Genomic DNA, 24,069 nt, shown 5'->3' with positions numbered 1-24,069 from the left:
CCACGTGATTGTCTGTCATTCGCCTTACAGTTGGAAAGAACGTCAGGAAAACCTAAGATATACAATAATTTCCAAGCATGTTTCTGATAACATTAATTCAGCTGGTACCCTTAAGTTAGAACGTTTTATGACAGAGCTTCGTGATTACCAGCAGAACCAATTCCTGTTGTAGGGAGTGCAGAATGCCAGTTAGTTACGGCAAATACTCTGTTGAACTCACAGCAATTGTCACTGAAAGATCAGCTACCAACCTCCTAGTTTAGAACGGTCTGAATCTTTGGTTATCTGCATCATTGGAATAAAAGTGATCGATACAGATATTTCATCATTTTTAGTAGTTTGCAGTCAATTATCCGATGTGAGTCTTGGTTGCTACACCGGACCTGCTGTTTCACTTCCAATTGATCCATTATTTACCCCAGTTCGTCACAAAGCACATGCTGCCCCCTTTGGACTAAAGGAGAAAGTTGATACAGAGTTAGATCGCTGCTGAAATTGAAAATAATTGAACCAGTAGGATGTGCTGATGGTCCACTCCAGTCGTCCGTGTTGAAGCCAAATACTGGGGTAGTTAATGTGGTGATTATGAATAGACTCTTAACAAAGCATCGCGACCTCATTCACTACAGAATCCTAACACAAATCATTTGCTATCCACTTTAAGTGGCGGTGAATGTTTTTCACGAATTTAGTAGCAAATGCATATTTGCAATGTCGGTTGATGAAATTTAAGCAAAAACTCAAACTATAAATACTCATCGTGGTGCATTTAAAGTTGATAGGTTAGAATTCGGTGTTTTCACTGCACCTGGGCTATTTCAAGATCTGATACAAAATATTTTACATGGCGTTACTGAATTCTTACCCTTTTTGACGATATTTTTGTCTGTGCTGATTCACCTTTTGAAATGCTAAATAAACTTTAATATCCACACGCTTATGTGAAATGATCTTCACTTAAGTAAAGAACAATGTCAATTCTTTGTAAAAGAAAAAGTGGCATTTTTAGTATTCAAGATTAGTAAAGAAGGCACTTCTGTGACTGAAGAAAAAGTAGAGTCAGTTAAAAAAGCGCCTGCACCTAGAAATGTTACCGAGATTCAAGCTGTCTTGGGAATGCTTAATTTCTGTCTTCAGTTTGTTTCCAATTAAGCATCTGTTGCTGAACCGTTGCATAGACTCCCAGATAAGGTACTAGATTTATTTATTTATTTATTTATTTATTTATTTATTTATTTATTTATTTATTTATTTATTTACTTATTCAGTCATTCTTCATTTATTTATTTATTTATTCAGTTATTCTTCATTTATTTATTTATTTATTTATTTATTTATTTATTATTTTGCCAATAATTATAACATAACATAACATATATTATATTAGAAAAAAATTAGCTCGCTCCTGAATGATATGTTTTATTTAACGACGCTCGCAACTAAAGAGGTTATATCAGCGTCGCCGGATGTGCCGGAATTTTGTCCCGCAGGAGTTCTTTTACATGCCAGCAAATCTACTGACATGAGCCTGTCGCATTTAAGCACACTTAAATGCCATCGACCTGGCCCGGGATCGAACCCGCAACCTTGGGCATAGAAGGCCAGCGCTATACCAACTCACCAACCAGGTCGACTCGCCCCTGAAAGAGGAGAACTCTTGCTCAGGGGCGGATTCCTGAATTGAAATTAATAATTATACAATACAATTTGTCTTATGTCTACTATGCAATTATAGTATAGACATTTAAATTTACAATTTTTCAATTTTTTATAAAACCCATACATAACTTTTTAAATTTAATACTAGAACTATTAGAATTGACAAGATTAGATATTTAAATATAAATTTGTTACATATTCTTGGGCCTAAATTACTAATTACTATGATTAAATACTGTAACAGTGTTGCATTTTGGTTCAAACAATCTTAAAGAATTCATACCTTTTCTTTCATATCTATGAGAATACAATTCAAAATTATTTCGATTTTTATCTATGAATTTTATTAATACAATATAATAAGTTTGTCTTAAGTTAAGTAGCCTACATTAAAGTCTAAAAACAAATTTTGAGATGCAAAATGAATAGGTTTATGAAGCCATATTTTAATTATTTTCTTCTGTAATAAATAAAGTGGATTAAAATTAGATTTAAATGAGCTATTCCATCCTATAATTCCATACATAATTACCGATTGAAATAAAGTTAAATATATTGTGCGTAATAAACTTATTGACAAGTAATTCCTCAATAAAACAAAATAATATATTATTTTACGTAATTTATTACAAAGGTAATTAATATGTTGGTTCCAATTCCTCGATAAGATTGGAAGTGGATATCCATTCATCAAGAAACTTTTGAAAAAGTTAAAGAATTGTTTTCATCTAAACAAGTCCTTGCTCATTACGATCTTCATAGCCATTGGTTCTAGTTTGTGATGCATCTCCCTATGGAATTGGCGCCGTTTTGTGACGTAAGGAAAAGGATGACTAGAAACCTATCGCATGTTATTCAAGAACATTGACTATTCAGGAGCGACGCTATGCACGGATCGATCGGGAAGCATTAGCGATCGTTGCGGATGTTAAAAAGTTCCATAATTTTCTTTATGATCGTCGATTGACTATGATCAGTGATCATAAACCATTGTTAGGATTATTTGGCCAGACCGTCCAACTGCAACGATAGTATCGCCTGGAATGTTACGCTGGTGTCTTCCATTACATGCATGATATCGACTGGAACATCGACCAGGCACTGGGAAGCTGGATTATCAAGATTCTTGCTGAGGCAACACACTGCCACGAATGTCATTGGATCTACACCAGGGGAGCTGCTGATGGGAAGGATCAGATCAAACCAAATGGTTTCCATAATAATAATAATAATAATAATAATAATAATAATAATAATAATAATAATAATAATAATAATAGTAATAATAGTAATAATAGTAATAGTAATAGTAATAGTAATAGTAACAGTAATAGTAATAATAATATTAATAATAATTTATTTATTTTATTTATTTTATTTATTTATTTATTTCGAATATTAATGTGCAAAACAACAGCACAAAGCCAATTACAGTTTAGCACAAAATAAAAAACAAAACAAATGATTATGACAATGAATGGCAGAAAATGGCAGTGAGATGAAATCAACATTAATCATTCACGAAATGCAACAAAATAAATGACAATATCTAACAAATAATAAAAGATATTAAATAACAAGTAGGCCTAAGGATATATCATGCATAAGTAAAATCAAATGCGATCTTGCAAATTAGCACTTTTAATACACCTGGCTATTGGAGAAAGGGATTTAAATAATTTAGTGAAGAAAATTCTTTGACCGCGAAAAACTTTCACGGGAATTCTAAGATATGTACAAAAGAATCACAATCAATGACACCATTAATAGCATTATTAAAGAAAGTGTAATGAATATCCTGACGTCTCGATTACAGACTGGTACAGTTAAAATATTTACTAGATAGTTCATAATTTAAAGAAGAGGAGTGAGGTACAAATCTGAACACACAAAGAGAAATGAATTTTCTTTGGATATTTTCTAGTTTAGCCGAATCATTAGAAGTAATAGAGTTCCACGCAACAGATGCATATTCTAATTTAGATAATAATAATAATAATAATAATAATACAGTAATAATAGTGATAATACAGTAATAATAGTGATAATAATAGGCCTAATAAATAAATAATTAATAATAATAATAATAATAATAGTCTAATAATAATTCTGCCGTGAGACAATCTTTTAACGTTGGAAATTGTGTTTAGTCAAAAATCTTCTCCCGAAATCCTACCTGTAGCTGCAGTCATTTCTAAATGTATGGGAATCTATCTCTATGAATTAAATTATAAAATATTAGTGTTAAACGACGGAATGTAGATCAGTTACAGAAACATGTATGAATCATCCTAGAGGGAAGGAGTGTTATATCTGAGTTGTGGTGTGTGGGCTTTGGCCATTGTTGTTGTTGTTGACATCGGATTCCATATAAACATAAACATAATTTCCTTGCTTTCGTTCTTTGAGTTTTAATCTATTAACTCTAATAGGAGTGAAGAAAACTGTCATCACAGAAATTACATTTCGTCCAGTAATAAATTACGAAAGACAGAACCTTTATCACACGGTGAGTGGATTCTTGTGCAACCTCTGGACACGATAACAAGCTCTTGACTTGTGGTACCAGTCACGTGATTTATCTCTACTGATATCTTATTAATATTTATTTTAAGATGAAAGTCATTGTGTTATCTTAGCGTTACACTGCAACTTTATTTAACAATAATAATAAGCCTTTTTCCTATTGGTTGTCTTCAAGCGCCACTCCTATAATCCACTCTTCCTTGCTTGTGTAAGCTGTCTGACAGCTTTATCTGGCTGTTTGTTAACCGGTAGATAAGGCACTATATAACCCCTCAGAAGCAGGGCTGCATCACTACTCATTCTCGTTTTCAACCAAGTGGTTTTTGGTTCGAACTTCTTCACTTTTCTCCCCGTGTACAAAGTCTGTGGACGATTGTGTTGGGAATTGACCAGAACTCCGTCACTGTTGGTAGCACCGTTCTTCGTTTCGCTCAGTGTTAACATAACTTCATTTTCAATTCACAAGGTAAGTTCTGGCTGTAACAACAGCTCCTTCTTCATAATCCTATAGGCTAACAACAGTGTGGAACTGATAAAGAATGGCGGCTGGAATTCCTGCTTCTCCCATTTCTCCAGCTCCGAAAATAGAAGCACCAAGTCACAAAGCCACTCTCGATCTCTAAGCAGGACACTTCGGAAACATAAAATATTTCAGCTCCAAAAATGTATTTTCTTTTTAGTGTCAGTTACCATGGAAACACTGAGCTGTGAACTAAAACTTTTACATATTCATATATTTATTCCTCCAAATACTCTACACTCCTGCTATTTGAGCAGTTGAAGAATGACGTCACGGAAGGCAGATGCTAAGCGGCTCACTGTATTAGCCGTCTGTTGCGTGTTAATAGCCGGCCTGCCTCGGAGTCGAACCCGGTGTGCAGAGAAGGAACCCCCTCCAACATTGCCCCTTCCACCACCTCTGTGTACAGGGAAATGTGTCAGAGGCTGGGCTGCTGGAGGTTGATTAAGCCAACTTAGCCATTTCAAGTTTAAATCTGGCATATTTAGAGTGACACTTGGCCATGAATATTGAAGAAATGTTGATAGCCAGAAATATGGCATATTTTCTGTAACTTAACTGTCTGGGAAGAATCTATTTCTCTTGTTAAATACTTGTCTCCATGTCATATGAAAGTGAACCTCATACGAAACCATTTAATAGAAAATTTCGTCACGAAAGCTTTCAGAATCCAGTATCGTCGTGCTGTTTGACTGCCCACTGCACGGCGTTCCTGTGCGTTACGCAGTCACAGAGCATTGAACAATCATTCTCTCTGGCCGCTCCTTCATTGCTTTCTGCTTATCGTTATATTTGAACACAAACCAGAATGTGGGTCTGCTGCAGCATTTCTGTGGCTGAACCCACCAGAATGAAGAACGATATCAATTCTTCTCTCTTTCGATAATGCCATCACGAAAATCAAGAAATTTGTTATAGGAGAGCTTCAAGTAATCACAACAATGCATTGAAACTGTCACAGGTTAACAAAACGGTAAAGCAGGAAAAATGAAATATTAGAATTCCATAAAAATATCTTTTCCAAAGCCTCCTTAGTACTGTACCATGTTACAAAATATCTGTAGATGCAGTAACTGATGTTTGTGTCATTATGACAGTTATCTTTAAATAACTTGAAAACAATTAGAGATATCTCAAAAAAGATTGCAGCATGATTTTTTTTTCAGAACGTTTCACATGATTTTGAGTACTTACATGACCCACTTCCCATTTAAAATTTGAAAGTTGCATCCAGAATGGCGGCTTTTGAGATAGCTGAGGTCTAGAATAGAATGTGTCACTGGTAGAGCATTTGGTCTTACAAATACTGGTAACACCTATAGTAATCGAAAATCAAGCATATGGAAATATTTAAGTTACATGGTTTTGATTCTGTACCCCTGGATATAGTGATAAGCACGTGCTTTAAGTTTGCAGACACAAATAAGTCAATTTCAACGTAAAATTCGTTTCATACTTAGGCCTATTTGCACTGGTGATATTCGGCCGGTTCGCACCGGTTCGGACGAACTGATTGTTAAATTATTTCTAGGTAATACTGACAATTCCCATGGACATATACCGTATGTGTTAACATAGGTACACGTGAGAGATCTGGTTGTTAAACTTTTTGGATATCACCACTGCCTATCCGTATATTGTAATGCAAAGTTTTACCCCCCTCCCTTATTATAATTAACTTACGTATATAAAATGCCAGGGGTCTAAGGCGAATTATTAGGAAAGTGGTCATTTTTCGTATTGGACCTCTCGAGTGTTACGTTTGTAAGGGATAGGACGGGGAAAGCTAGAACAGTGCATTTAAATATACAGGTGGGTGTCGAATTATTTTTATGTTGAAAGTATCTGCGCCTGCAAATTAAGCCACGTATTTATCACTAGCCTATATACATCTGAGACAAGCCAATGAAGCAAAAGAAAAATTGTAACTTATTTAGTGTAACTTTCAAAGTAAAAAACAAAAAAGAATTCTATATAACGGCATGAAACATAACATGGATTTAGCAAATGGCGCCTACCGATATTTCATAGTTGGCTAATGTAAGTTGCCAATAATCTCAGATAAAACATATATTTTACTAACATATACTTACTAAATATAAAAGAACATAAAATCACACTGTATTTCATTTTGCCATCTCAATCTGTTTGCATTCGCAGCACTGCAGAATGTAATTTCTTCTTAATTTAATGTCTTTTTGTCTCTCTCTCGCACTTCAGCCAGAGGGTTAGCCTGTTGTGCATATCATTTCTATTCCGTGAATGATTGGTTAGCCGAATGGCTGTGCTCTTGTACACGCTGTACCAGGAACAACAGGTTTGTGTTATGGTTGATGATGAAGATGATGTGTGAATTACTGAGTATTGATTGTCCGCTGTTGCATTGCTCAATTACCGTCAGTTTTGTGTTATTTAGTTTCCAGATAGGAATATCCAATGAATCTAGAACATCGCACAATTCTTTGAAAAATTCTGACGATTTACTGTGACTTGCTGCAGTTTGTGTTAACATTACTGACTGTGCTGATGATTTCTTTTTAATATCATTCTGGATAGCAAGTTAGCTATTTGCAGCTAGGATGAGGAGTGTGGAAATAAAAGTCAGCATGCAATGGAGAATATAATTATCTGTACAGAATTCAGTGTCACATCTGTCTGAATCCTGGAAAATGCTGAAACTTTATGAAGGTTGTGTACTGTATTTGTAAAGTGAGGAACAGCTGATTGGTGTGAGCAGCTTTCTCTCTCTAAAGCCTTGGGACTCTTCAAGGATTCAAGCTTACTGTCCATCTTGAATTGCTCTTCCATGAAAAATATATTCCATCCTACCTTTGCTGTAAATGAGAATGGCAATTGAACTACAAAATAAAATAAAATTCAATTATATCAAAGTTAAGTAAAACAAAAATTGAAATCAATATCAAAAGTCGCAAAAATGGCCAAGAATATACTACCAAATTTGAAAAAAATTAGTCTAAAAACGAAACAGTCCAAAAGTGACGAAATTGATCTTAAAAACTGAGAGTCTTACAACCACAAATCAACCATTAGGATTTATGTACTTAACAAATTCTGCAACTTCTTAGATTAAAAGTAAAATGCTAGCAACGTCAGGCCGTGCTGATTATGGTATTGTTCTAACACTGCTCAGATTCCAAGATGTGTAAATGAGCAACTGTTGTTTTCCGCGGTCATGAACTGTAAATTTGTTGCAACTGTCTACATATCAAGACAAACTTGGCATGTAGGGAGTTGGATTTTACTGAATTGCAAACAAAAGAAAATCAGTAATAAATGTTAAAGTAACCTAGAAGTGATTTATCTAAAAGTGTAAAGTATCTAATCTGCCCCACTTGTACGATATTCTGATGATAACCCTTGACATTATTCAGTCAGTGAAGCTGTATTATTATTCTGATCCAATATTTTGAGAACGAATTTTAACAGACTTGTAACGTATTTGAGGAAAGCAAAGTACTTGATGGACAGAAATGACCTTGAAAGTTGCAGTACAACTCATTGCTGCATTGCACTAATTCACTGCAGGTTCTGTAAGATCATTGTAGTACATGTTAACAGAAGAAGGTCAATAGTGACTTGTGAATAGTATTTGTAGGTTTCACTGTTTTCTTGCTTTCTGGTGTGCAGGATGGCAAAACCGAATCCTATTCCAGACCTCAAGCAGCGAGTGAAGACCCTGGAGGGACAGGTTCGACTGCTGCTTCCTCTCATAGAGGAGGTGAGGGTCCTCAAGGAGAGGTTGGACTCGCGGTCCCTGCATGGCCTGGAGGCAAGGAAGGAAGAGGAAAAAGTAGGGAGCAGCAACAACATTGAGGAGCTGAAGGAGGAATTGAAGCTGAGAGAGAGGGAATTAAGAGAAACACAGGCTGAACTGGAAAAAGTGAAAGAAGAATCGGAAAGGGTAAGAGTTCCGCTGTTGCCTTATTTACAGTTACTGCTGAACACATTTGATTGGGTCACAGGCTTTACTCCACAGAAATATTTGCTTGTATCGGCATTCACAAAATGGGTGACGAGGGAAATTGACAAATATTTAAAACCAATTTGAAGCCATGTACAAAATGCGAGAGATAGAAATAGAAATGTCGTGTTGTTTAGTACAATATATTGAGTAGTTGGTTGTGAGTTATTCTTTTTTCTCATCGTACTGGCACCTTACTGACTGGGCTACGTCTGAACCTGATTCCTTTGTGGTTACAGGAGAAAGCAGAACTGAGGCAGAAATATGAAGGAGAGCACCAGTTGCGGCTCCAGCAGGAAGAAGTAAGTGATGAGCTGTTACCATGGTTACAGATACAGTAATTGGGCAGTTGAGGGTACATTAAAGTTTGGAGCAATAAGCACAAAGAAATTTAAAATAGGCAGACATGCAGATGCTGTGTTCAAATAGGCACTTAATTGAATGATAAATATGGGTACTCCATTATATATCACAATGTAGTGGCAGTAAAAGGTACTGGCAATATCTGAAAGACGAAAATGGCGATAGCCAAGTGACAGGAGACCGAGGAGATTGAGAAGATTTGAGGGGATAGCTGAAGTGTGATTTATATGTGCTGCTTGTATTTGCTTTGAACAAGCTTCCTTATTCGCCGGTCAATTTGCTGGCTATATTTTCTAATGAAGCTGCTTATTTATTTCACTAGCGTCTTATTTTGAATTCCCATTGACTGAAACACACTCAATGACAAGTTGAACGTGTCCAACATTAATGCTCAGTCAAAGCGATAAGCCGGTTGATTTTACTAGCAGCTTCCAAAGAAATGGGATGTCAGGACTTCAGAGACTGAATGTCTGAACAATTGGCGAATACATCTGCCTTCAGTGCAGGCATTTGCGGTGGTATAGGCCGTTGTCTAACAAGCAAGTGTCCAATCCTGTGGAGTAACAGTCAGCGCGTCTGGCTGCGAAACCAGGTGGCCCGGGTTCGAACCCCGGTCGGAGCAAGTTACCTGGTTGAGGTTTTTTCCGGGGTTTTCCCTCAACCCAATACGAGCAAATGCTGGGTAACTTTCGGTGCTGGACCCCGGACTCATTTCACCAGCATTATCACCTTCATATCATTCAGACGCTAAATAACCTAAATGTTGATACAGCGTCGTAAAATAACCCAATAAAAAAAAAGCAAGCAAGTGTGGCATGATGTGTTGTCCTTGTCCTGTGTAATTGGGTCCTCCAATGCTAGTTCCTTAAAAAGCAAGGTTATGTTCCCCGAGGTTAACATGAAAAGAAATAATTGACTACTCCTGCTAGAGAAAAATATGTGAGAACTGTTATTAAAATATTCCACTGTTATAAACAGTTGAGAAATAAAAGAGGAGATAGGACCGTGTAAATCAGGGGTCGTGGGCAGAGAGCACCCTGGGGCCAGGATCTCTTACCCGCTGAAAACGCAGTGCATTAGGGTGCACATTTCAGTGAGTGCTGACGACCACTGGTGTAAATGTTTATGAACTGGCGAATTTTCCAGCCAGATATTCATCCTGGAAAAGCATCAAGGTGCCGACAGAAGAAGCTAGGAAGTAGCGTTAGAAGCAGCAACATGTAAATCATGCTTAAGTGACAGGAGTCCAAGGACAGGGACTAGTTTAGAGTCGATTAGATGAGGAAAAAGCTAATCATGAAAATGTGGATTACATATCAGGGCGGGCAGGTCTAGACCAGTGGTTCTCAAAGTATCGGTCGCGACGCCTTGGGTTGTCATGTAAAGAGCAGGGGGATGGATTATGAAATAATACAACAATGCCTTATTAACAGACATTTATATTGTTTTTGAGGAAAACTTGGTGAAAAAATTAACCACGATTTTTAAATGCAACCAAACCCAAACTTTAAATTCCCGAATATTAATAAATTCGCGTTCTACCACTTTACCTCTCAACGGCTCATTTAATACAATAGAATTGATCAAATTTCTTTTTGTGAAGTGATGTCAATCAGAAATCAAGTTTCCTTGCAAGTCTGCTGGTTCTAGCTTTAGCTGTTATTATGTTAACATCTTGGCCTGGCAAACTAGACTTCGAAGTCCTTGAAAGATATATCAATAAGGAAGGCACGTCTAAGAAGCAAAATGGAATAAATTGGGAAGCAGGTTTGCACATTCCGATTTCTCATCTTGTAGATACGGTACATTAGAAGTTGGCTGCTATCGACTGGTTTTCAGTAAAGTCAAATCTTTTTTCGATTTTATATGGATTTGTATTTTTTGACGTAGACACATAGGCCTGCATAGTAGTGGGAGAGAATGGTTGTAAACAGAAGTTTCGCCAAAAATGATAGCATAAAGTTTGATGGATACTGGTCTAGATGACCAAAGGCCTATTTCTTTTAGGGCTTATCATGAAAATACAAATTACAGTCTGTTCTGGTGTGTATTCGATATATGGCCCATTTCTTAAAATTTCATGAAGATGAAGATTATCTTCCTGCAGTTGTGCAATTAATTTGAGGGCACATAGCATTTCTTAAACTGTTTGGGAAAAAACCTTGAGAAGGATGGGAGGTTTTACTTGAAAATCTCTATCCAAACATTATACGTTGGTGGCTGTTGTCTCATTTCCTGATGCTGTATACCGGCCATCAGCTTGATTCCTTCATGAAACCTGTTGCTTCAAGTCAGACTATCACCTAACCAGCTGAGCTTTCTCTAATCCAGAATTGTTTATATTACAGAGTTACCAGGATCAGCTGATGAAGCTGAGACAAGAACTGGAGGCTGGGCGAGAGATGAGGCGCCAGCTGGAAGAAGTAAGTGTGAGCTGTTACCATGGTTACAGTTATGAGGGGGTTATGAGCTCCACTCAATCATTGCTCATTTTAATATTGATCAAAACAATAATAGTTATTATTATTATTATTATTATTATTATTATTATTATTATTATTATTATTATTATTATTATTATTATTATAAAATCATCATCACCGTAGTAGTCATGTTTCTAGTCAGTGACGTGCTGTGCCCACCAGATTACCCAAGCAGCTGCGTAGTCAAGTCATTTTTTCCTTCTTACTATTTATATTTGATTAAGATACTTATAATATTACTAATTATAAAAATATATTAGTATTTGGTACCAATTTTTTTTCAAAATCTATAAGATTGGGCCTACTGCAACTACTTCCTAAAATTAAAAATACTATTATAAAAGACTACTCTAAGTATTGGTAAGTCGTGACGAGTTATTCCATCTTGTTGGGAAACATGTGGTAATCGTCGACCCAGAAATTCATCAAGAAATTTTGTGCGCTTTGATGATTTGGGAAAAAACGCTGCAAGCCCAGCAAGAGTAGCAAAAGATTTACGGCATTCAGGAATACTTGAAGCACTTTGGGACAGCTAAATTAAAACAGTGTGCATAGCAGTAAACAAAACTTGTGGAAAAAACTCCTTAATGTTAGCTTGACACCAAGTAACGAAGAGGCCATCACTGCACTTCCAACAAGTTTCTTACTGCAGTTCGAAAAGTGTTGAAAATTTCTTAAAAATAAGATCAGAATGTGCTGCCGCTGTTTTGTCCTCACTCACATCACGGAGGCAAACAAACCGCTCTACCATCCTTCCTTCAATTGTATATCGATAAGTGAGAGAAAAATGTGTTTTATTCGAGACGTCAGTTGTCTCATCAGCTAATATGGCAAAAAAATCAGATTTCTGTAATTGCTGTTTAATTTCCTTATTAAGTGCACTGGCAATAGATTCAAATAAATCATTTTGAATACGATTTGATACACCTTTGAATACTGTAGATGTCTCCTTAGAAGAGGGTCGTACTGGGCGGTGTAGTCCAAAAGTTGTAAACAATTACCGCGGTTGTTGGACATTTTCGACTTACCGTTTCCTCTAAATGAAAGTTCCAGTTTTGCAAGTAAACAAACGGCGTTATTAAGCGTTTTCAGAATGTCTTTATTGCATGTTACCTTTTCATTATGTGGAATAATACTTTGTTGTGTTTGGTCACCTGGCTCAGTTTCAATACGCACAGTTCCGAAAGTCGCGAGTGGGTGTATGTGCAACAGCAACATCACGATCCCGCATTGCTTTAGTTAAATTACTGTATTTAGCTTTTGTTGCTGAATTAAATTATTATTATCACCAGACATAATCAAAACTTTTATTCCACTTATATACACGTACACAATGTAGCTACAAAGTGCCGGTACAAACAAGTGCTAGACAAACAGCACGTTTTGCACTCATTCGACTTCGCACAGCCCGGCAGGCTACCGGCTGCTTGGGGTATATACATTTACTGCAGTCTCTGAGGCGTCCCTCGTTTGTTAAAAGTTATGATGACGTGGGTTGTCATGGCAACTTCCATGCTAACCTGCATTCAGCACTGCCAGAAGTAAGTGCATGGTATATGTCCATCACGCGACTTACAATTAACAAGACGTATTTAGAAACGTTTGAATACTTTATGATTAAATAAACAGAAAGTTTAATAATGGATTTACGTAGATACTGTATCGTGATTCTTATAATCAATCAGTGCTGCCCAAGCCGTGCTGCACGTCACTGTTTGTAGTGCAGATATCGACATCTGAGGTTCTTCTCAACCAGATTTGTTTTTAATTGCAGAGTAAAGAGGAAGCACTGCGGGCTCTGCGAGAAGAACTGCAAGCGAAGGGGGAGGAACTGAAGAAAATGGCGGACGAGTTGCAAGCGGAGCGCCAGAAGACAGCAGTAAGTGTGAGCTGTTGCCATGGTTACAGTTATGAGCAATGATTGATACCAACTGTTACAACAGAGATTGCGACCAGCTGCAGTTGGAGAGCAAACTTAATTTGAGTTTTCAGACTAGAACTGCCACTACTACTACTCCTCAAGTGCTACTATTACTATTGCTTACTACTGCTTCTGATACTATTACTACTACTGATATTTTTGCAGTTATGACTACAATTATTACTGACATTACGGATATGCCTACTGTCATTACTACTGACATTACTGTTACTGTCACTACTACTGACATTACTGTAATTATGGCTATTGTCACTAGTACTGACATTACTGTAATTATGGCTACTGTCACTACTACTGACATTACTGTAATTATGGCTACTGTCACTGTTACTGACATTACTGTAGTCATGGCTACTGTCACTACTACTGACATTACTGTAGTCATGGCTACTGTCACTACTACTGACATTACTGTAGTCATGGCTACTGTCACTACTACTGACATTACTGTAGTCATGGCTACTGTCACTACTACTGACATTACTGTAGTCATGGCTACTGTCACTACTACTGACATTACTGTAGTCATGGCTACTGTCACTACTACTGACATTACTGTAGTCATGGCTACTGTCACTACTACTGACATTACTGTAGTTATGGCTACTGTCACTACTACTGACATTACTGTAGTCATGGCTACTATCACTACTACTGACATTACTGTAGTCATGGCTACTGTTACTACTACTGACATTACTGTAGTTATGGCTACTGTTACTGCTACTGACATTACTGTAGTCATGGCTACTGTCACTACTACTGACATTACTGTAGTCATGGCTACTATCACTACTACTGACATTACTGTAGTCATGGCTACTGTCACTACTACTGACATTACTGTAGTTATGGCTACTGTCACTACTACTGACATTACTGTAGTCATGGCTACTATCACTACTACTGACATTACTGTAGTCATGGCTACTGTCACTACTACTGACATTACTGTAGTCATGGCTACTGTCACTACTACTGACATTACTGTAGTCATGGCTACTGTCACTACTACTGACATTACTGTAGTTATGGCTACTGTCACTACTACTGACATTACTGTAGTCATGGCTACTATCACTACTACTGACATTACTGTAGTCATGGCTACTGTTACTACTACTGACATTACTGTAGTTATGGCTACTGTTACTGCTACTGACATTACTGTAGTCATGGCTACTGTCACTACTACTGACATTACTGTAGTCATGGCTACTATCACTACTACTGACATTACTGTAGTCATGGCTACTGTCACTACTACTGACATTACTGTAGTCATGGCTACTATCACTACTACTGACATTACTGTAGTCATGGCTACTGTTACTACTACTGACATTACTGTAGTTATGGCTACTGTTACTGCTACTGACATTACTGTAGTCATGGCTACTGTCACTACTACTGACATTACTGTAGTTATGGCTACTCTCACTACTACTGACATTACTGTAGTCATGGCTACTGTCACTACTACTGCCATCAGCTTCACTCAGCCTAGTGAACTGTCACCTAGCTGACTGAGCTTCCTCTGACCAGATTGTTTTGTCTGCTGCAGGAGCTCAGAGCTGCGGCTGAGGTCGGGCCCAACCTGCAGCAGAAGGACAGCCAAGGCAGGACTGAGCTACACCGGGCAGCGGAGTGGGGGGACACACACAGGGTGCAGCTGCTCCTGGATGCAGGCAGCCTGGTGAACGCCGAGGATCATGATGGCTGCACGCCCTTGTGGCTGGCTGCACGTGAAGGCCGCCAGGATGCGTGCAGGGCGCTGCTGGCTGCCGGGGCGCGGCCGGATGTGAAGGGAGGACTATGGCGCGGCACTGCTCTGCATGTGGCTGCACTCAATGGGCACCCTGCAGTGTGTGAGCTGCTGCTGGCAGCTGGGGCGCGGCCCAACGAGCCTGATGATGCAGACCAGGAGACTGCACTGCACCGTGCAGCATTGTTTGGCCACGCCCCAGTGGTGCAGCTGCTGTTGCAGCATGGCGCTGAGCGGGGGGCGAGGGATTGGCAGGGAGGGACGGCCCTGGACCTGGCGCGGCAGGGCGGGTACACAGAAGTGGCGGCCATGCTGCAGGACTGAGCAGGCGCAGTGCTGCCAACACGACAGCAATACCATTATACCACAGTAACCAGCGGGAATGTGTTGTGTTGGCATCACTGCTCTGCGTGTAATGCTGTTACTTCGTTGCTCTAGGCTGTCGTTACTCTCGTGTTGTGGGGCTTTGTTGTGGTTGGAGCTTGACACGCCACTGATACCTTGTGAATATTATTATTATTATTATTATTATTATTATTATTATTATTATTATTATTACTGTAGTCTATTATTGTCATCAATAGTCGATTGTCTTTATAATTATTGTTCAAATTGCTGTACACAATATCCAAATAAAATACGTTAAAAGTTTTTATGTTGGTATCACTGTTTGTGTAAAACATACAGCATTGTTGTTATTGTGATACGCCACTGATCCTTCAGCATGTGAACTGAACTATTTCAAGCACAGTAAGTATGTCGCCTCGCCCTGTCCGATGATCTTGATACGCCACTGATTGCCGTTACTGCTCATGTTCCTCACACGCACATGAATACTGCGGCTAATTTTTAGGCCTATATTTATTCGCAATATGAGAAGAAAAGCATTTCTGTTCGCATCACTGTGCCTGCACAAACTCCACATCCACGCCTGTAAACTTGTCTTGATTACGTCCATAAAGTACGCCACTGATAACTTCAAAGACTCGACCACGGTTTACCGCCGTCTATTTTCTGACCGCCATAGCCTATTATGAAAAGGGTAAGCGTAAAGTTAACCACCCCATTTACATTCATAATACAGAGCATTGAACACCCCTGAGGTATTGTTTGGTATTCAGTGATCATACATAGCTTACATAATTAACATCAGACGTAATTCAGCCTGATTTATTCTTTTCATTCACCTCCACTGCCGACGTCACTATGCTGTACGGACATCAGTTTCTTCCGTGTGTGTGGGTTTTCTTCACCACCCCCACTATCGATCGGCGTAGCCCTACATAACTGAGAATGAATCTGAGAGAGAAAACTCACGGTCTTGAAGGAACTTAGTCCTGTAGCTAACATGTTAGGCTTCCTCGCAAAATATTAGGCCTATGTTACACAAAGTGCCTACCTATAGCCTAGACTACGTATATTTTCCAGTTCCACTTTCAGTTTGTAATTTGGTAGGCCTGCAACTTCTGTTCCATGATGTTTCACTAAAGAGTTCGTTTACTTGCTTATGGGTAGATAACTCCTGAATGCTCACTACTGTTGGCAGCTGATTAAGGTCGTTCCTGATGTCAGTTACAAGTAAGGTTGCCAGGTTTCCTGTATCGTATAGGGTGTCCAATATTTGAGATTGGAGAATCCCCTATTTGCGAATGTTATAACGACGGATAATGCTTTAAATCGTGTTGAACATGTTTGTTATTTAAGAGACACTTATCAAGAGAAGTGTCTTCAGACTAGAGTCCGCCACTGCACAGCCCAACACACCGTCCTTCCACCAGCTCCTTCCAGTGGTTGTGGCTTCCTTATTTTCAGTCGTAGCGTACCACGTCTGCATAAGACCACAAGCGGAGAGAGGAAGACGACGACCAAGGGAAACTAGTTCTGCAGAGAATTAAAGCCACCGACAACAGAGTGTACTTACAAATGGATTATAGACAACTCGGAGGATCATTGCAGACCTCACATAAGCCTTCCATTTTAATATTATCCTCCCTATTACGTCTCATTCTCCCCGAAAATCTTTCTCCCCCTGGCTCGGTTCTCCTCACTAACACACTAACTAGTACGCGTTTCAGTATTCATCCATAGGCCATGGTACGTGCTACATGCTCTGCCCATGTCTAACGTCTGTATTTAATACTCCTAATTATTTTGTGTGAAGAATACAATGCACGCATTTCTGCTTTGTGTAACTTTCTCCTGTAACTTCATTCCTCCCTGTTGTCCCCAAATTTGTTCATAAGGAACTTATTCTCAAGCATAGCCTACTTAAAAATTACTATCAGTATCATATTTTTCTTTTTGAGACAAAAAAATTGTTTTGCTGAACAGAAATGCTTCAGTCCTGCATTCCCCTTACGGCTGGCCTGGTTGCTACGTGAAACCGTTTTCATGTGTCTGACAGTCAGCCCCGCGTCCTGATCTAGTATCAACGTCATTCAGAACGGAATTATTCAGGGCGCCTAAGGTTAGATAACCCATCTTACGCAAGTGAAGGCAGGATGTATCCTTGCAAGGCGGAGTTACGTTATCTCAGGCCTATGAAAGTTATGTTCAGTCAGCAGTTCGAAAAGAAGTTTGAAGCTCATGAGTGATAGCAATAAAGCATCACTCATGAGGCAACTAAGCCAGGAGATAGTGGGGTACGGTGGCCAGGATGATTATGCTATGCCAGGTGAAGTTTAAATATTAACTTAAAGAGCAGTCCGCGATAAAATTCCATATTTCGATTATATTATAGGATGTTTACTAAAGTAATCCTAGGATTAACGGCGTTTGTCGCATCGCACTACGCCTTTTAGTTTGCGAAATATGAAAGGTCTTACTGCAAGCTCTGACGTCATAACCACTGATCGCTTCATAAGACTGCGTTGTAGTTCCGTTTGACATACAGCGTAGAACGAGTAAATACATATTCATACGTTACAGTCAGTTATTATTAACACACTAGGACCTATCACATGCATGTACTGTAATAATAGTAATAATAATAATAATAATAATAATAATAATAATAATAATAATAACTTACCCATTTTGAATTTCGTACTCATAGTGATTAGAACAACTTGGGTCTGGTAAGGATTCAAACTGAAAAGGTTTAACATGTCGATCCATTATAACCAAAGTCAACGCCTTCACTGAGTGAGTGAATGTATGTGAATGTATGTGAGACGTGAAATATTCGTTATGAATGGACTGCAAATACGTGTTTATCTCACGTCAACAATAAATTAGTACATGGTTTATATTATTCTATTGCGTCATAGTTGTTGAGTCACACGGTTTAGGCACGAAGCTATGTTTGGGGGAACCTCTAAAACATGTGGATCATCGAATTGCGGCAGTTGACAACCAGAACTACTTCCAAGACATTTTTCTGTACAGTATCTTCTCTCCACGCATTTTTCTTCCAGCTGTATGTTTTGTCTTCCACCCATCGTTTAGTGCTTTAGACTACTGGAGTCTGGAGACAGTTGCATCTCTTTTCACGTTGTAATTATGGTGCATTATCGCAATCATAGTTCTTGTTACCATTCCACCATATGGAAAGTGTTTTCTCTTAGGAGTGTAAAGCAATCTCTCGTTATGGTATGATTCAAATTTGTGACAAAATTAATTAGTCTTATTTAGGTCTTTTAAAAGGGCAGGGTTACATACAACCTTTTTCAGAGCATTGTAATCGCTGGATCCAGGTTCGATCCATTCCCTCTCACTATTGTATGGGTGAATGTGTGCACATTTTTATTATGTCTCTGTTTCTCCCCACTCGTGTATATTACAAACATGATTTAATACAGAAATGAATCTGTCTTCTAAGTCGTCAGAATCACCTTCACATGTAGCACAAGACCACATAGGTGATTCATGATGCTCTCTTTCCACATTTGTGCGGCGGCTTTAAGCTTTTTGCCATGTGCCGAATGTCAAATTGATAGCCCATCCATTCAGATTTGGTCCTTATCAATTTCCTAATTCCTCTATGGCGGTCCGATAGAAAGAGGGTAATGTTCATTTTTTTCTTTTAGGCGATCTAGAACTTTTTCGCATGCTGCTTCGCTACAATAGACCTTTTCGCAGAACTACGAAGTCTACAATCTTATCTGAATCGAGGCCCATTACACTGTAAGTCACATATTTTGTACTGTAACTAGGTGAGTCAAATTGGCCATCACCGCGATTCACAAGTTTTTATCTTTTAGGGAATTGATAAGTTGTTCATGAATCTGAAAATAAGTACATCTGACTGTTTGTTCTACGAATTTTGAAATTATTTTATAAAATGTTGTCTTGCCGATGAAACATAGTTGTAAAGTTTTTGAAAATTTTTCAAACCATTCTTATCTTATATCGCACAAGTATAACGCAGAACTCACTGCTATGCTTCAGCTCTGTTCGGACTTCCACTCCCAATTACGGGCATTCTGGCACACTGCATGAACTTTCAGCAATGGTACTATTGTTTCTACCAAATATTTGTAAAAGAGGAATGACAAATATTACAGAAGAAAAACAAAATTTGTAACGCTGACCAAAAAAAAAAAACTTTTTGACTCCCTATTTACTTTCTGTTTCATGTGCAGCGTCCTCGGAACCCGATGAATTAGAATTTGAAGTTTCTTCTCCTATTTTAAAAGATCTAAGTCAGCTTCTGGCTCCCCCACATCTGATTCAGCACACACATTTCTTAGCGTCTCGCACCCTATCTCACACTGCACAGCTTCGTTTATATTAGCTTCCTGTGAATTTTCAGCCTCATCGAGAACTACACACACGTCAATATTTTCAGCTATAGGTGCATCACTGCAACTTGCTATTGCTTCTTCGACGACCTTCTTTCATTTATAAGCAGAGGAGCGCGTAGTATCAGAACTGTCTTGGGGAGATTCTTTCAAAAATAGGGAAGGGACAGAAGTTTTCTTAATTTTCATAGGAGTTCTATTGTCTTTCATTAAACGTCTTTTTAGTAAAGACGATTCTTCAAAATCAGTTTCACGAAAATGACTGGATTACACAACAGTAGTTTCTGATAGTGTAAAACCTTTTCTGTTGATTTTCTTCACCCATGTTTTAAATCTTTGCAGTAACTTTTCTCTGTTCGGAAATACATAAAATGATACCCCTTCTTCATGTTCTGTTTTTGTTGTTCCCTCTGAACACGAAAAATCACTGCATTTTAAACTGTATTACGATACAATTTCTTCTATCTAGTCTACTGTAGTTCAAAATCGTTCATATAAAAGAAAATACGTCTACATAAAACCACAACATTGGTATGTGCTTGTTTTATGATTAAATGAAAAGCAAAACATGACTTCACACACTCATAACTAAGTCCGAAATTCTGTTCACGTTTACTACGGCACGAGAAGATTATTTATTTTAATACAAAGCGCTGCGCTGCACCCGCCGGTCTACTACGCAATCACACCAGTTCAGTGGCTGTGACGTCATAAGTATTTGTGCGGAGTCAGTAACTCAAGAACCATGCCTCGCATTGACATGCGGCAAATTACATTCTACTTAGATTAAAAAACGTGTTTGATTAAAGCCAACTTAATTTTATCGCGGACTGCTCCTTTAAGCAAAGTCCGAGAACATGAACAAAAACGGGAACAATTAACTGAACAATTGGCGTTCATAAGTGGAGGGTTGTTTAGGTTTATAAATATTGACTAGAAAAATATAATTTTTTTTTTATTTTCAGACTCTTTCTTTAAATAAAGTTTAACAATTTAGGGCTTAAGAAAATTGAACAAAGGTGAATCTACAACATGAAAGTGTTAGCTGAATTATGTGGTAAACATTTCACGCAGATGTAGCCTACATACAGTAATGTGTTGAGGAAAGGGGCATATAAATTGATATGAAAAAAAAGTTGGAAGAAATCGCGTTTAACAAAAAATACACATATAGCTTATTAAAAACTGCTGTACAATAGTAGTTGACTATATTAATCGGTTTATTTTACGGCGGTTTACAACTGCTATGGTTACGTAGCGTCTGAATGAGATGAAGGTGATAATGCCAGCCAGATGCACGCCGAACGTTACCCAGCATTTCGTCGTTGATTTTATCAAACCTGCTATGTGACAGACACAACATAATATTTCAGCAGAGAGAAAAATTAATTAAAAATTATTGGGCCTACATAAGAATATGAAATAATTTCGTAGAAAACGTTGGTGACTATGGTGTACATAAATGACATCATAAAGGATGAGTGTAGGCCTGTTGATTTTTTCTTCTTCCAGAAAAATTATTTTCTGTACTCCCACATAGGAGGGTTCATAAAATCAACGATGGTTTGTTCTTAGCGGATTGAGGAAAACGCCGGAAAGAACCTCAACCAGGATTTGAACTCGTGCCTGCTAGTTTCATTGTCACACATACTGTTACTTTACAGCGGTGTACAATATAAACGCACTTCGGACAAAAATTCACAAAATTCCGATCCCCGAGAAAAGTTGATATCCACCCAAAAACTGGCAAGGATTTTACATTTCTCCTCCGCCAACATTTGTACGGAAATCCCTCCGGCTAGAAGGAGCTGCATGGACGCAGACAATAACGGGTCCTTGATCGCTACCCATAACACCGAGGGTTCTCCTCAACTATCAGTGGATTAGCTTCGAAGACTCCGGAAGTGTTCGGATATCCTTCAAGATTTGTCTAGAGAGAATTTATCGAAATAAATCAAGAAATAGCGACGGATTGTCCATATTTTGTGCGCCCCTTCTTCATAATGAAGCCTCCAATACTGTTGGCGCTCCAACCACCCAATAGGGCTACTCAAAAATGGGCACTATGACCCCAATGTTTTCTTAACCGTCAATATCTGGGAACCAGGCGTCGCAGTAAGGCGTTCTTGACACCCCTGGACGTACTGGGGCAAATAAATTCACAAGTCTGATCCAGGACAAAAGTTCATTTGTGAAAAAAAAAAAATCAAGCATTTAGGTAATAGTTTTCTGTGTAGGGGCAGTTCTTTGACTGCAAACCCAGCATTCTCCAATGTTTCCTATTTTCTGCCTTCCTCTTAGTCTCCGCATATGATCCGTGTATCTTAATGTCATCTATCATCTGATATCTTCTTCTGCCACGAACTTTTATCGCACTCACGATTTCTTCCAATGCATAAGCTACTTCAGTAGGCAGTTTCTTCTCAGCCAGTGACCCAGTGTTTCTAAAATGTTATCTAAACTTTGTGGTTATATTTCTATTTCTATTCTTTCATTTGTTACAAGATGTCTTCTATCACTTTAATCATATAGGCTAGTAAGTCTTGTGTTTACCATAAAGTGCCATCCTTGCTTAGGATGTTTCCATATTAAATCACTGGACACGCATACAAGCACTGTTATATTTTAGTTACGAATTCAGTCATGTCTATGAAATAGACCTACCGGCAGTATAGATATCATTTGTTTGAGGGGAGTTAATTTTGTCATATAGGCTTACAATTTTCATAAAAAGTTTTAATTGTGGAAATTGTGACGCACCTCTTATAGCAAATAACTGAATATTAGCAATACTTCGATTGATGAACAATAAACCAAAACCTTGTACTATGAAACAAATTAGGGTCTAATTAAATTAACGCTAAACAAATAGATCAATGAAGACATAAAACACAAAACAACACGTTCAGTGCTGACTTGAAACTGATTCTAATCTCGTTGTTGCATGTTTTGAAACAGACAAAAAGAGCATTAGTGTAGTGTGATTGTTACAATTGTTCCTATTTTATTAAATCAATTCTGCTATAATCTTTCAGTAATTTTAACATTGTGTTAAACGTATAAAATACCGGTGCTGGTAACCAGGAATAAGGGTATGACAGTTGGCTCCAACTCCTGAATGAAACTCTGAGAATACAATGAATAACAATAAACACAGAAATCAATTCTGCTATAATCTTTCAGTATTTTTCACATCGTGTTGAACGTATAAAATACCGGTGCTGGTAACCAGGAATAAGGGTATGACAGTTGGCTCCAACTCCTGAATGAAACTCCGAGAATACAATGAATAACAATAAACACAGAAATCAATTCTGCTATAATCTTTCAGTAATTTTAACATTGTGTTAAACGTATAAAATACCGGTGCTGGTAACCTGAAATAAGGATATGAAAGCTGGCTCCAACTCCTGAATGAAACTCTGAGAATACAATGAATAACAATAAACACAGAAATCAATTCTGCTATAATCTTTCAGTATTTTTCACATCGTGTTGAACGTATAAAATACCGGTGCTGGTAACCAGGAATAAGGGTATGACAGTTGGCTCCAACTCCTGAATGAAACTCCGAGAATACAATGAATAACAATAAACACAGAAATCAATTCTGCTATAATCTTTCACTATTTTTCACATCGTGTTGAACGTATAAAATACCGGTGCTGGTAACCAGGAATAAGGGTATGACAGTTGGCTCCAACTCCTGAATGAAACTCCGAGAATACAATGAATAACAATAAACACAGAAATCAATTCTGCTATAATCTTTCAGTATTTTTCACATCGTGTTGAACGTATAAAATACCGGTGCTGGTAACCAGGAATAAGGGTATGACAGTTGGCTCCAACTCCTGAATGAAACTCTGAGAATACAATGAATAACAATAAACACAAAAATCAATTCTGCTATAATCTTTCAGTATTTTTCACATCGTGTTGAACGTATAAAATACCGGTGCTGGTAACCAGGAACAGCATAGGGCAAACTAAAATTCACTTCGAATTCCCAACATATTCTTTTATTAAATTTAATAAAAAAAATACAGATCTGGGTATAAGTTCTAGTCGTTTTTAAATAATTATA

General features: G+C 38.0%; 2 protein-coding genes across 2 annotated transcripts in view; both read left to right on the top strand.

Moving 5' to 3' along the window:
* LOC138713056 (CARD- and ANK-domain containing inflammasome adapter protein-like) overlaps nt 1–24,069 on the top strand; it is a 77,081-nt gene that overhangs the window by 21,498 nt on the left and 31,514 nt on the right. The window lies entirely within an intron of this gene.
* On the top strand, nt 4,372–15,893 carry LOC138713042 (ankyrin repeat domain-containing protein 23-like). Its single transcript, XM_069844761.1, has 6 exons — nt 4,372–4,651; nt 8,354–8,627; nt 8,927–8,989; nt 11,399–11,473; nt 13,308–13,412; nt 15,040–15,893. Exons 2-6 carry the CDS (start codon nt 8,355–8,357, stop codon nt 15,562–15,564), a joined length of 1,041 nt encoding a protein of 346 aa, XP_069700862.1. The 5' UTR covers nt 4,372–4,651; nt 8,354; the 3' UTR covers nt 15,565–15,893.

The sequence above is a fragment of the Periplaneta americana genome, chromosome 2, assembly GCF_040183065.1.
Source record: "Periplaneta americana isolate PAMFEO1 chromosome 2, P.americana_PAMFEO1_priV1, whole genome shotgun sequence".
In the NCBI taxonomy this organism is placed as follows: Eukaryota; Metazoa; Arthropoda; class Insecta; order Blattodea; family Blattidae; genus Periplaneta; species Periplaneta americana.
The sequence above is the reverse complement of the archived record's forward strand: the minus strand, read 5'-3'. Positions and strand labels throughout refer to the sequence as shown.